Source organism: Passer montanus, unplaced genomic scaffold (genome assembly GCF_014805655.1).
Source record: "Passer montanus isolate IOZ18808 unplaced genomic scaffold, ASM1480565v1 scaffold4, whole genome shotgun sequence".
NCBI lineage: Eukaryota > Metazoa > Chordata > Aves > Passeriformes > Passeridae > Passer > Passer montanus.
In genome coordinates this window covers 5,362,378-5,375,287 of record NW_024368818.1, presented here as the reverse complement: position 1 = coordinate 5,375,287, position 12,910 = coordinate 5,362,378, and the positions used below count along the sequence as shown (strand labels likewise).

At 42.2% G+C, this 12,910-nt stretch overlaps 1 protein-coding gene across 4 annotated transcripts; it reads right to left on the bottom strand.

Moving 5' to 3' along the window:
* Positions 1–578: 578 nt before the first annotated feature.
* Positions 579–12,607, bottom strand: LOC120506770 (gap junction beta-6 protein). Of its 4 annotated transcripts, none has more exons than XM_039718746.1 (2): positions 12,345–12,607; positions 579–3,474 (listed from the first exon to the last, which is right to left on the bottom strand). In XM_039718746.1, the coding sequence occupies exon 2, from the start codon at positions 3,450–3,452 to the stop codon at positions 2,661–2,663; it is 792 nt and encodes a 263-aa protein (XP_039574680.1). In that variant the 5' UTR covers positions 3,453–3,474; positions 12,345–12,607; the 3' UTR covers positions 579–2,660. The 4 variants fall into 4 exon arrangements, with proteins under 4 accessions (XP_039574680.1, XP_039574678.1, XP_039574681.1 ...); XM_039718744.1 differs by having other exon boundaries at positions 12,389–12,606; XM_039718747.1 differs by lacking the exon at positions 12,345–12,607 and adding an exon at positions 6,551–6,618.
* Positions 12,608–12,910: the final 303 nt, after the last annotated feature.

Below are 12,910 nucleotides of genomic sequence, written 5' to 3'. Positions count from 1 at the left end.
AGTGCTAGTGAAGCCTTGGACCAGCTCTGGCTCTTTGATTTACAGCTGCCCTTGGTGCAGATTCAACAGGGACTGGCACACTTGTTCCCAACCCGTCTGGCTGCCAGGGCACCGCAGCAACAGGGCAGTGTTGTCAGACTGCACCTTACCAGGTCCTGCTACCACACAGGAAATGTCCAGCCACCCCAAACCCATTTACAGCACGGCCACACACAGACTTGTGCTGGCCTACAAAGGACGACAGATTTATTCATTGAAACTTTGCCCACTTACCCAGGATGAAAAGAAAAGCAGCCATGGAACTGACATTCTAGAAAAAATTAACTGCTGGAATGGAACTCACTGTTTGAAAACTTCTGAGCAGGAAAAGAAAAACCACAGAGAGAGCTATCATCATATCACCATTTGGGGTTCTGCAGGCCTGCATATTATCATAGACCAAGAAAAACTACTCCTCCTCCATTTGAGGAAAACATATCTACCTCAAAGTATTTCACAGGTTTATTGGCATTCAGCATAGGGCAATTTCAAATTGATTACTAAGGAGGTAAGACACAGTCAAGCATAATTATTATCTGATCTCCATTTATAGTCACAATATGGTATGTGATTCACAGATGACCCAGATGAAAGTCCAGTCTCAAGTTGTTTCATGAAAAAGTCCTGGAAGAGAATTAGCTGTATCTTCGTACCCTGGAACCACCACTCTGCTTGTGCACCTGGGGAGTGATCCAGCAAGGTACAGCCTGAGCACCCACCTTCCTGACCCTAAGGGATCAGCTTCCTTAAATTTGCAGAGAGAATAATATGCACGAGTATACTATACTTGTGTATACTTTTTCCTCGAGCTTGCTGGTAGACACATTCAGAAGACTAGCAGCAATTTCTTTTCACAACAGTGATTAAAAAAGAAAATGTGCTGTGAAGGCAGGAAAGATCAGGAGTTTGCCAGTGGAAGAGAATAGATAAATGGCAGGGCTCAGCTCAGGCCCTCATGCAGGGACAGAGCTGACTAGGTATTTTCTCTCTCCTGTTGCTTGTGCTTGCTCCCTGTTAGGGTTTTACTAGTCACAAATAAAACAACCAATCCACTGAAGCCCTCTACTGAAGCATGGACACACACAGAGCTGTGCTAGCACCTGTAAGAAGTGTGATACAACAGCAGGAGGAAAGGGCACTGCAATATCTGCTCCTAAGGATGCCTGCTCTTTGTTCTGCACCTCGGAAGAGTAGTTCCATTATACAAAAATAGTGAGGCCAATACATCTGTAAAATGACAACAGACAAACAACCCCCCAAAACTTAGCTCTACCGAGGTCAGTGTACCTGTGATGGTGAGAAGTAGCCCAAAAGAGGAAGCACACATGACAATATAGCTGCTTTGCATTGCACCCACCTCTGACTTTCAGGTTCTTTCAGGTTCCCCTGCTTTCCCAAGCACATCCCTCCCACAGCCACATAATGCCATGCACTCAGAGTTTCCTGTCTGTCTCCATTAGAATATGGACAACAGAATTAGGGCATCAGTGCCCTGGATGGGAATGAGGGGTTCCTAGGGGGTTATACACACTTTGGATGTAGAATCTCAACTTGAAAAAGTTTTTTATAAGTTCCTACTTAAAATCTTGCCTAGCATTCACATATAGACTCTCACTTCACTAAGAAAGGTTAAAGTGTTTGCCTTTTATTCAGAAGACTTGCTCCATTTCCAGGAATACTTTTCCATGTCCTTGAAACCAGACAGACTCAAGTCTCATAACAGCACCATCAGTCTACTACAAAAAAAGCAAACAAATCAAAACCCAAAAAGTTCCATGATGTGATACAGTATAAAGAAACAAAGCTAATACATTAGAGAAATAAACATCTACATAAACTTATGCAAGTTGCTATAAAACTGACAGTATGCAATAAAGAGATCAGCAAGATGACCAGGTCTGCTAGCTGTTTAAACAAATCTACATAGGCTGTAACTATATTTTTGTGCTGTTTTTAGGCACGAGTTTGTTCTCAGAATCTAGGTATCTCAATTATCCACACTGGTAGGCTTTCATACAATTCCCCTACAGCCAGCAGTGTGTATGCAAGCATCTCCAGCTACCTGCCCAGACTCAAGCAGCACTTGCAAGCTGTGAAGATGTATGTAGCCTATTGCCATCTCCTCCCTATGAATATGGTATTACAGGGTTCATCTGCATGTGCCTGGTTAAGAATAAAACACAGTTGTGTACTATAACACCTTAAGTAACATGGAATCTTAGATTTTAGAAAAATATTTTAATCATCAGTTCACAAGTAAAAACTATCACTATTACAAAACATCTTGTAATACTAGAATACCTAGCTTGGAAAGAGTTTTGTTCTTATTGCTGTTGCATTTAGTTTTCAGGAGCTGTGTCAGCATGAAGGGAGCAGTGGGCTTCCCACTTGTCATAGTCAGCTTGTAAGGGTACTCACAGGAAAGTGTACCTTCCTATTTAATCCTCACACAATTTTCACATGTTTAGGCTGCCCTGACTTTTCCCACACATGTACCTACTCGACATCTGACACTATGCATCAAAACCTCACCCAACTTTGTTTCATACAACAAATTTCATTTGCAGCCTTTAAACGAAACATTCACTCCAAAAAGAGTGAGCATCAGCATTGACACCACTTTAGCTACTTGTGAACCCTATAACTGTGTTTTGGCAGCTATCAGATATTAACTCATTCATTTCATTTTGTTTGGTTTCTTCCTTATTCTCATGGTTGGGCTGCTCTTTCGAATTTCCAGCTCTTTTAGACCTTCTGAGGAAAAACTTTGTCAGTAAGTAACATAATTCAGCCACGTTTAAAAGAATGCAAATACTGGACACAGCAATCATGAAAATAGTGAACACCGTCTTTTCAGTAGGTCGGGAAACAAAGCAGTCTACAGTGTTGGGGCAGGGCCAGGCATTACACTTCATTAAGCGAGGCATTCGGAACCCATCGTACATGAAATAAAACGCGTACATGAAGACAGCCTCAAAGATCAGTCTGAAAAAGATGCTGCCGGTGTATGTCCACCACAAGGAGCCCTCAATACGAAACCTCTGTTTCCTAATTTCTTCAATGTCCTTGAATTCACATTTCTGATCTCCTTTTCTGAACTGCCTTTTCTTCTCATGCCTCCTGTAAGCCACATGCATGGCCACCAGCAGCGCAGGTGTGGAGACAAAGATCAGCTGCAGGGCCCAGAGTCTGATGTGAGAGATGGGGAAAAAGTGATCATAGCAAACATTCCTGCAGCCGGGCTGAAGTGTGTTGCAGACAAAATCTTGTTGTTCATCTCCCCAGACTCTCTCTGCAGCCACAACCAGGATCATGATACGGAAGATGAAGAGGACTGTGAGCCATATCTTCCCGATACTGGTGGAGTGCTTATTTACACCTCCCAAAATGGTATGCAGAGCTCCCCAATCCATTGTCTTGTTTCAATCCTCTGACCTAAGACGAAACAAAACTAAGATTAATCAAGACAGGAAACAAATACCAGCAAGCATGTGGTTTAAAATAAAGGCAATATCATAATTGTAGCACATCCACTGGCTGTGGTAACATTTGTTGACGCACTGGGCTTACCTACAACTAGTCATACATGATAACCTAATCACATATCAGCAGGTAGTATTTCATACTGGATTACACACACAGCACCACATTCATTTGACTCCTAGGTGTATTTGCCAATGCCACATTAAGTAAGAAAGATGGGAAAACAATGAACACAGCCTTAAATGAAAAGATACGACTTCTAGTAGCTTGATAACAGTAACAAAATGATAGAAGATAACATCTACCTTACTTTTGGCTGATATGTTAAAAAACATGTTAGAGAGAATTCCTATATAAATCAAAGCCAATTGGTTTATCCTTATCTTTAGAGTGTAAATAATGATTTGAGTACATTCCCGCAATAAAGACAGACCTTGAGCAACTACTGCTGATGCTCTGCACCTTCCATGAGAAGGTCTGGATAACCTGCATTCACCAGTTAAAGTGTGACTGCATTCTTAGTCAAAGCAAACTTCACACTAGCTTGAAGCAATGAAGGCAAAATCCTCATTATCCATCTCCTTGAGCTGGACATTTAAAATCAATGCTTAAGATTCATATCAAAATCACTTTTCTTTCCATTAACTACAAAAAGGGCCTAGGGTAAATGGATAAGGACTCCTCCTTTGTGAATACATGTCAGGTTGGAGTTTTCTTCCTCTCATAACACAGACTTCATTAGTCCTAGGTTAGGGGAGATATTTCAGAGGCTGGGAGAGTGCTATAGTCAACATTTGAAGAGTTCAGACAAGCCAGCAGTAGCTCAGAGACTTTTTCAACAGAAGAATATAGTTTCCAGGAGGTGAGTTTCAAAGTACTATGACTAATGAATTAAGGATTTCACCTTCTGGTCTCCTCAGGAACACCACAATTGCCTGAGTTTTTGCAGCTTCCACAAAGAGCTTTTCACAGAGAGCATTCAGAGGCATTTCAGCCCATCTTCCCACACCCTTCCACTTCAGATGGATTTACAGAAAATTAGTTTGCAAACTACTGTGTCTTCAAGAAACTAGCATCTCTTGCCTATCAGCCAGGACCCTCTAAGAGTGCTCACAGATCTCTTGATTCTGAAATTACTCATGAGGTTTTTATTTCACAACTTTGTGAATTTGTTTCTATCTCAGAGCACATATTTCTTTGGCATTTACAGCACAAGACGCCAATAAGCAAAATCATCTTTTCAAAGTTGCTTTAAAGAGCAGCTACTGGCCAAAAGGTCATCATATCAATCACAAGATTTTCCTGACTCTGAGCTGGATCACACTGCATGAGGAAGAAAATGACGACACTATTTTGTAGTTGTCTTTCACATCACACTCCCATTCTGAGTAATGTCAAAAACCTTCCTGGTTTATGGTGAGATACATATAATCAGTAGGCCACATGCTTTGACTGAGTATCAAAGTACACAACAAACCAGAGAAAATGAGGACACTGAATTGTTACACAACACAGTGGTGTCTTTTCCTTGAGTTAATGGGATTTAAAGTGAATCTCCCTTCACTAGTTCCATAAACTACATTTCCCTCACATCCTGCTGGTTGACTGTGTGGGGTTATACTCCAAGAGGTGAAAACCAAGGAGAAGATCCAAGATCTCCTCCAGACTGGAGAGAACTTTTCCTGAGCCTCCTTCAGGCTATTTCCTCTGTATCTGACTGAAACCACACAGAAACAGATTTACCTTGCTATCCTACTAGGCTATTTTTTCCAAGAAGATTATTTTTTCATTAGCATACAGTTACAGAGTCTCTAGGGCTAACAACCCTATGAGTACACTGAGGATACAGGAACAATCCTTAATACCAGACATCCTTACTAAACATATCAGCTGGATTTTTAACAGTTTCTACCCCTTTTCTGCCATCTGATTGAAGAAAATTCTTTCAGAATTTTCCTTCGCAATTATTGCATTGTTAAACAGATGGACAGTTACAATTTTAAGTGTCCTGTTACTATTACACACATATGGCAATTACAGTACTTATAAAATGATACCACAACTAAATACTATAACTAGAAATACTTATGAGTATTTGAAAATAAATCCTCTAGAAGACTAGCACCAAGCAGACTGTGTTATTACACACATTATCCACCTATCCTGTAACTCCACCAGAGTCCTTACTTTCTTCTCAGTCATTCCATCTTCTTAGGGTGAAAAGGCTGTGAAGTGAAACCTGTGTATCTGCTCCTCATAAGCCCCATTTCTTAGCTTCACATCTTGCTGCACGCCAGTAGTGTGTGTGCAGCGAGATGTGCCATTTTGTTATAACTTCACATGGATTTGTTTCCTCCTCCTTGTGCAGGAGGACATTCAAAATACAAGTTCCCCAGCATATAGTTAGCTCAAGAAGCTCCCCTAGTTCTGTTTTCTGCTAAGGTCACACAGCTCATGTCCTGTGACTTTGTGGAGGTGCATTATAAAGCAGGCAACTCATCCATAAGTTCTTCCCAGGACTAGTATGTTTTGGTTGGTTTGGTTTTTTTAAACATGATCCATTTAATCAATATGCTTAACTGTACAGACCCACAGATCATCTGAAAAGGACAGCTACATTAAAAAACAACACCCAACCAAAATGAAAAAAATAAACCACCAACAAAAAAACCCCAAACCAAACAAACCCCACCCCCCCCACCAAACACCCCAGGCTGCAAATTGCAAAGCATGAGAATGTAAGAATGAACAGTCAGCAGGAAAGAGGGGTTGGCAACACTCCTCTTCATCTGACTTGCTCCATATTCTCTGAGAGTATATTGTGCTTGTTAAGCCAAAAATCTGTGCTGCAATTACAGCAAAGACATGTCTGTATCAGGACCAAGAAAGAAGAAAAAAGCCATCACACTTTGAAGAGGCAGTCTTTTGTCCAGAGTCTCCTGGTGACATCTCCTCTCCCTTCCAAAAAAGCCTCTGTCTTTCCAATCCGCCCAAACACTCCTCCCTTCACCCTTCCCACACACCTTACCAAATCTTCCAGCTACCTCTTCAGCTCCTCCTGCCACCATCCACTCTTCTTCCCACTGCTTGCTGAGCAAGTCACCAACCTTTGCCCCTTCTTGCTCACAGCCTCTCAGGCTTGTTTTGACATTGGTAGAGAGTCATTTGACTTTTGGACTACTCCAGAGTGCTAAAGGCATGACCAGACACCAGTGAAGTCTATCTTCTCCCTGAAAGATTGTAGTGCCATATCCAGGCAGCCTGAATGCCATCCAAATACTTTGGCCACAGTGTTTCCTACTAGCTGGCTTCAAACAGTTCCCCTCAATGTAACTTAGAGGATCCAGTAAAGACAATTCAGACACTGCCAAAGTGTCCTCCCCTCTCCAACAAACAGACACAGTGATCCAAGCAGAATTTAAGTTAGCCAAGTATGGCCCTTCACACAACTACAGCCACCAGTGCAGATCACCCCAACTAAACACCCCATCAGGGCTACCTGTACTGATGTGATGGCTCATTTACTCTTTACTCACTCAAAAGCTAGAACCGTGAGCATAGGTTATCTTTCTTTCAAATACTTGCTTTCCTTTTCACTAGCAAGTAAAACATTAACTGTCTTGCTGACCACAGAAGAAAGCAGGAACATTACATCCCTTTAATGGGTTGGTAAATCCTATTTTTATAGGGCCAGTCCAGATACTATTTCTATGTGAGGAAATCCTGCCAAATGCTTACAGAAATAATAGTATGTAGACAGCCAAGGACTTACCTAGTTTGCTGGTACAGAACTCTGCAAGAACACATTAAAGACATGAAAACTTAGGTGAATTTTGGGGGAAGATATAAAGTAGGAATGAGGACAGGGATTGCTTATAAAGGAAGAAAAGACAGCTGAAGTTAGCGAGGTTGAGTAACTAAGCATTTAGAATAATTTCTAATGGGGGAGTGCATTAAATGTTAAATACTCTTTCACAAAAATTGCAGCTGGGCATGAAAATAAGCTTTTCCAAGTCTCCACACAGGTATCTGTTCTACTACTAGCAGCACCTTCTGTTTCATTTCAACAATTAGAGAAGTTTTTGCAGGTCAGTGGGATATGGTTGTTACAGCTAAAAACAATCACAAAAGATCACCACGCTTGATTGAAAAGTTAAGTTACAAGGGAAACAGTTCTGTATGGTCACACAACATAGTCACCTAAGCAGGTGTTTTATCTGGGGTTTGGTTTTGTTGTTTTGTAGGTTTTTATTTTCCCCCCACTAGAAAGCTAGACAGCAGCAAGAGAAGAACTACAGCTTAACTCCTTATGTAGTTCTACAGCTCAGGGGCAGTATTTTGAGCTCTGTGCTGCCATGGTTAGATTGCCTTCTACTTTAAAGCTAGCTCCTGTAAGCCTACATTAAACTGCAATCACAGCATGGGGCATACACTCAGTGAAAATCCCTGCAATTCACAACACCGAGGACAATCATCACTGAGCTCCCCTGTTTGAGTCCAGCTAGCTTGTTAACAGACACCCTTTCCCTTTGTTAAAGACCGCTATACTGGAAATTCATTACTCAGTGGCTAAATCCACAGCTGGAATACAGTGAAGGTATAAAAGCAACAGATGATATGTCTCAATCACATACATATATGGTGATTGTGAAAATCACAAGGAAAAAAAAGGTCACAAGCAAGTATTCCAGTATCTGCTTATGCTACAGGAACATCTAGGAGGCCCATTCAAGAAGAGGCCCACAGACCCCTAATTTATGCACAAATTCAGGCTATGATTATACCCTTCTCACCTTCAGTTTGGTTACCAATTTACTTACTGCACTGGATTTACACAGAAATTTAGAGGGTGTTCACAATGACTCCACTTCCATCAGAATTTTAGCATACAGTGTACCAGGAATTACCAGTTTGGGTTCACTTTCCACCACTTTCAGCAGTGCATCCAGATACTGATAAAAGATCAGCAGACTGCCAAGAAAAAAGTCACTTTATCCCTCGTGGGAATGTGTTAACCAAGATAATCTTTAAGCCAAAAAGCACTGGTCTCAGGTGTCCCTGCTCACCCCCCACCTGGGGACAAAGGCAACTCACATACCCAAGAGCAGCAGTTTAATGCAGAACTGTTGCCACCAAAAAGCTTCAGAACATCTAAACTAACAAATGTAAAATCATTACTGAAATTATTTTACGACCCAACTTTCCTCAAGAAGTACTGCTGCACATCCAACATGCATTCAAAAGTGCTGCTGAGACAACTTTCCCTTCATGTGTTGATCTCAACAGCTGCACTGGAGCAGGGGCTCATAGGGGGAGGTGGTAACCAGCACCAAGGTGTCCCAGAGCTGCATAATGCTGTGTCATTACTCAGATTTGAAGAACACACTAGTCTGGGTTTCAGCAATTTTGCATCACCATGCCTCCACCCTGCCAACCTGGCATCTAGTTTACAGCAAGCACGTAATTGCCAGTGTGTAGATTTTGTTATTCCTACTGCTGAGCTAGTTTTGGTGCTGTACTACGAGAACAGCAGCACTGTCAAGGCTGAAGCAAGAAAGCTTCTAATAAATACAGATTAACATCTTCCACAAGACATCATCCTTTCATTTCACCAAGAAAGGTGGGTACACAGGCTACAGCAATCGCTTGCTAACTTGCTCGGACTTCCTACCTAATTTGTCAGTCTGCCCCATGCCTCAGTTTCCCAGACATTAAACTAGAGATAAGAAAAATCTCACCATCTCACAGGGCTGTTCTCCTGAAACGCTCCACTGCAATTACAAGCTTCACAGGCTCAATGGACCAAGACAGATAAGTAACAGTTCAAAGTTGGAAGCACCAACCTTGAATTCAATCATCCAGCATATTTCTGACACCTGAAAAAGAATGCAGCTCCCTACATTGCTATAGCTTTAATGCAGAGTTCAAAATACAAGGAGACAAAGCTTTGAACTTAGACAACTAAAATCCTTTAACAGGTAGCTTCCAGCTATTTTAATTTTACAGCAGTATATTAAAAACATCAAGGAGTATGCAGCTGGAAGACTCTGGAATATCAGCAACATCTTTCCTAAAAAGCTGACAAAGATCAAAGGAGCAGCCTAACAACCACAAAAGCCTGTACAATTCTCTCTAGTAGCTCTTAAACTTTGTTCGGAACACCTATCTCCAGATCAGAGTGGAAACTGGAGAGAAGAGCCACGACAGAGGGATTCAGTATATCTGATTTGACACAAGAACAGGCAAAGACTAATCAGGAACAGGAAACCTCTGCAGTTGCAGGTCTGAACACTGCAAGCATTGTTCTTTCCTTCTACTCAAGTTCAGGAAAACAGGAGGCATTCTTTGCTCTAATTAAACCCAGCATGAAATCCAGAGAAACCCAACAGATTAAGACCCAATTTGTATGTAGTTAAAGATTATTAAAAAATTATGCTATTTAAATATCAAGAGCATTTAAGGGTTCAGTTTCTGCCCACAATGACACCCTTATGACTGTCCCATATTCATGTCCTCATGTAAGTTTTAAGTCATTTTCCAATGCTTGAAAACATTCATACCTATTTCACCAGCCTGCAAGCATAACTGGAGATTCCTATCCTCCAGAACATCTCTGCACAAAAGGTCACACTTGAAGGCACAACAAGACAGCACAAGTCCTACTGGAGTTTAGCCTGTCTCAGCCATTTCCCCCTGCAAACCTTTCCTTCAAAGTGTGCTTACGGTTCTTTAGAAGAAAGCGGAATTCCCGAGAACTGTGTCTCTGTTGATACAAATGTCCTATTTCCCATATATCTTAAAGTTTTAGAGATACTGCACCCTGCTTCTGGTCATCAAAATAACTTCTTAGTTATGACTTTTTAATGTAGCTTTTTCTTTAAAGCCTGTTACCTAATTCCTAATTCTATCCCCCTCCATCTAGGCACATGTCTACATTCTCTCTGCAAGCCTCTCCTTTCTTCTAAAATTAACAAGCCTCTGTCTTCTTTCACACACAACTCAAACCCTTTTGGAAACATTAATTAATCTTATAAACACGAATATTTTACACTGCACTGTAGCTTTCCTTGAGCATGTATTTTGTTATTTCATTCATCAAGAGTAAAGACCAAAGTAACTCTTTCCTTTTTAAAACTCTATTACAGGAAGAAATGCAGGTATATGATAAGGAATATAATTAGTTTCAACATTCTTTTTTCAACTAACAGGAGACATGCTTCTCTTTTTCTACGATTCCTGTTGTTTTGACAGTACGTTTTCTCACCTTATATATCATCACTTCAAACTTTTCCTTACACAAACTGGTATTTAGCCAGGTAAGAGTCACAGTTTTCCTTCCAGATACCTCATCAGTCATCATTAAGTAACAAGTAAAATCAGCAAGGAACAGAACAAAGGAAAACAATAAAAGAAAAAACAGCTTCAATCCATGCTCCTGTTTCACACAGTGTCTGGGACCACTGATTTAACTGGAAGTGTTCACAATAATCAACTTGTAAAAGCATCTCCTTTACTCACAAGTACCCACGGAGGTTATGCAGCGACCATTACGAACTTGCACATATAACTCAAAGTGCTGTTATTTTTCCAGCTACTAAGATAGCCTGCTATACATTTTCCAATGTACAATTACTTTTTCTGTACAAAAAAAAAATGAGGCTGCCCAAATAATCTACCTGGGTTGTGCACCAAGGGACGCAAAACAGCAACGCTGTCAGAGGCATAGCTTCAGCAAATTGAGAAAACTGGCCCTGTCAGAAGACAATCAATTTTTCCAGAGAAGTATGCTAATTCATGGGGTTTTACAGTTCCATTGATAAGCTCTGAGATACGTAATCCTACCAGTTATGAGACTGACAGTTCTGGGGACCATCTGAAGTAGTCTAGAAACACTGACACATGCAGCACAGATGTAATCTCATGGCTCTGGAAATGTGCTGAAAAGCCCACCTGGAAATTTACATTGCAGTGCCTAGCTGGAGATGGACACATGGAGATATCACTTCCTTCCAGGCTGAGGCTTGTCCACCATTGCCTTGCTCTCTAAGGTAGATCTAACCCAATCACACGCAATTCCTTTTGCCCACTGTCTTTTCTCTGGGGCTCCTCAAAGGATGTGTCTGGTAAGCAGGGATTCCAGGCTAAGCAGTGGAGGCCAAGAAACGTTAAAAATTACATAACTCCTTTAACAAAATTCAGGATGAAAATATATTTATTCTGCCTTTGACTCAGTGTACACACATACGCTGTGGCAATCCCAAACCAAATCTGGACCCAAACCCTCAGTATTTCATATAGGACACATCGATTAATCATCAAAGTTATAAAACCTGGGTTTAAAAGAGCATTCTTAAGACAAAAGGCCACTTCCTTCTTGCAACCCTTTGTCTGTTGTCTCAAAAGTATTTTCAGACCACATGGTGAAAACTAATGGGATAAAAGACAAGGAAATAATTTCCTCTGTTGAGAACAGGGGAGATATTCTTCAACATGAGAGACTGTGAAAGTAACACCCAATCTAGGAAAGCCCGATGACGGAGAAGCCAGTCATGCCCAAAACATGCCCAGCTCCTAGCTAGTGCCAGGCACTAAGCTGTAAGTAAGTAAGAACTCCTGTCCTTACTCCAGCACATCCTTCATGTTTTATTTAAGGCTGTAAGTACTCATTCTTTGTGCGATCTTATGCAGCCCCGATACTCAGAAATACATTTATTTCTGACTCACACCTCATTTCCTACTCCCCCTGTAATTCTAAGGAATGTTTCCAGCGTGTGATCAGACGCTCACAGGACCTGTCAGTTTTACTGATGCAAGCTGTTTACCTCCCCGCAGCTCTCTTCACATCTGTAGGCGTGTCACAAATTACCTGTAATTGCAGGAACCTTGATTTTGCCTGGTGTCGTAGCTGTCGTACGTACTTCACATAACGCGCTTACAGAGAGCTGCTGCGAGCAAGAATAAAGATTCCGCCGTAAGTTAAACGCGTAACCAACAGAGACGCGAGCATTCCCAACCAAAACTGCTCGCGGGTTCCGAGCACTCCCCGTGACGCTCAAGCCGGGGACGGGAAGCGGAGAGCGCCCATGGCGAGCAGGGTAAACCCTGCCGGGACAGGGTAAATCCTGCCGGGACAGGGTGGGCAGCGCGCTCGGCGGCTCCGCGCCCGGCCCGGCGGGCAGCGCCACCAGAGCTGCCGGCGGCGCTGCCGCAGCCCCGGCCCCGCAACAAGTGCGGGCCCGGAGCCCATCCCGCCGCTGTGCCCCGCCGAGGGGGCTGCGCCCACAGGGGCTTCCCAGGTGAGGAGCGAAGAGCCAAAATAAGGGATGGGAAGGGCTTGTGTCCGCCCCGCTGCGAAAAGGGTGGCCTGAAGTTGCAGGGGAGACCCTGA

Excerpts from the sequence above, each read along its gene's own strand:
- LOC120506770 (XM_039718746.1), bottom strand. The coding sequence starts at position 3,452 with ATGGATTGGGGAGCTCTGCATACCATTTTGGGAGGTGTAAATAAGCAC.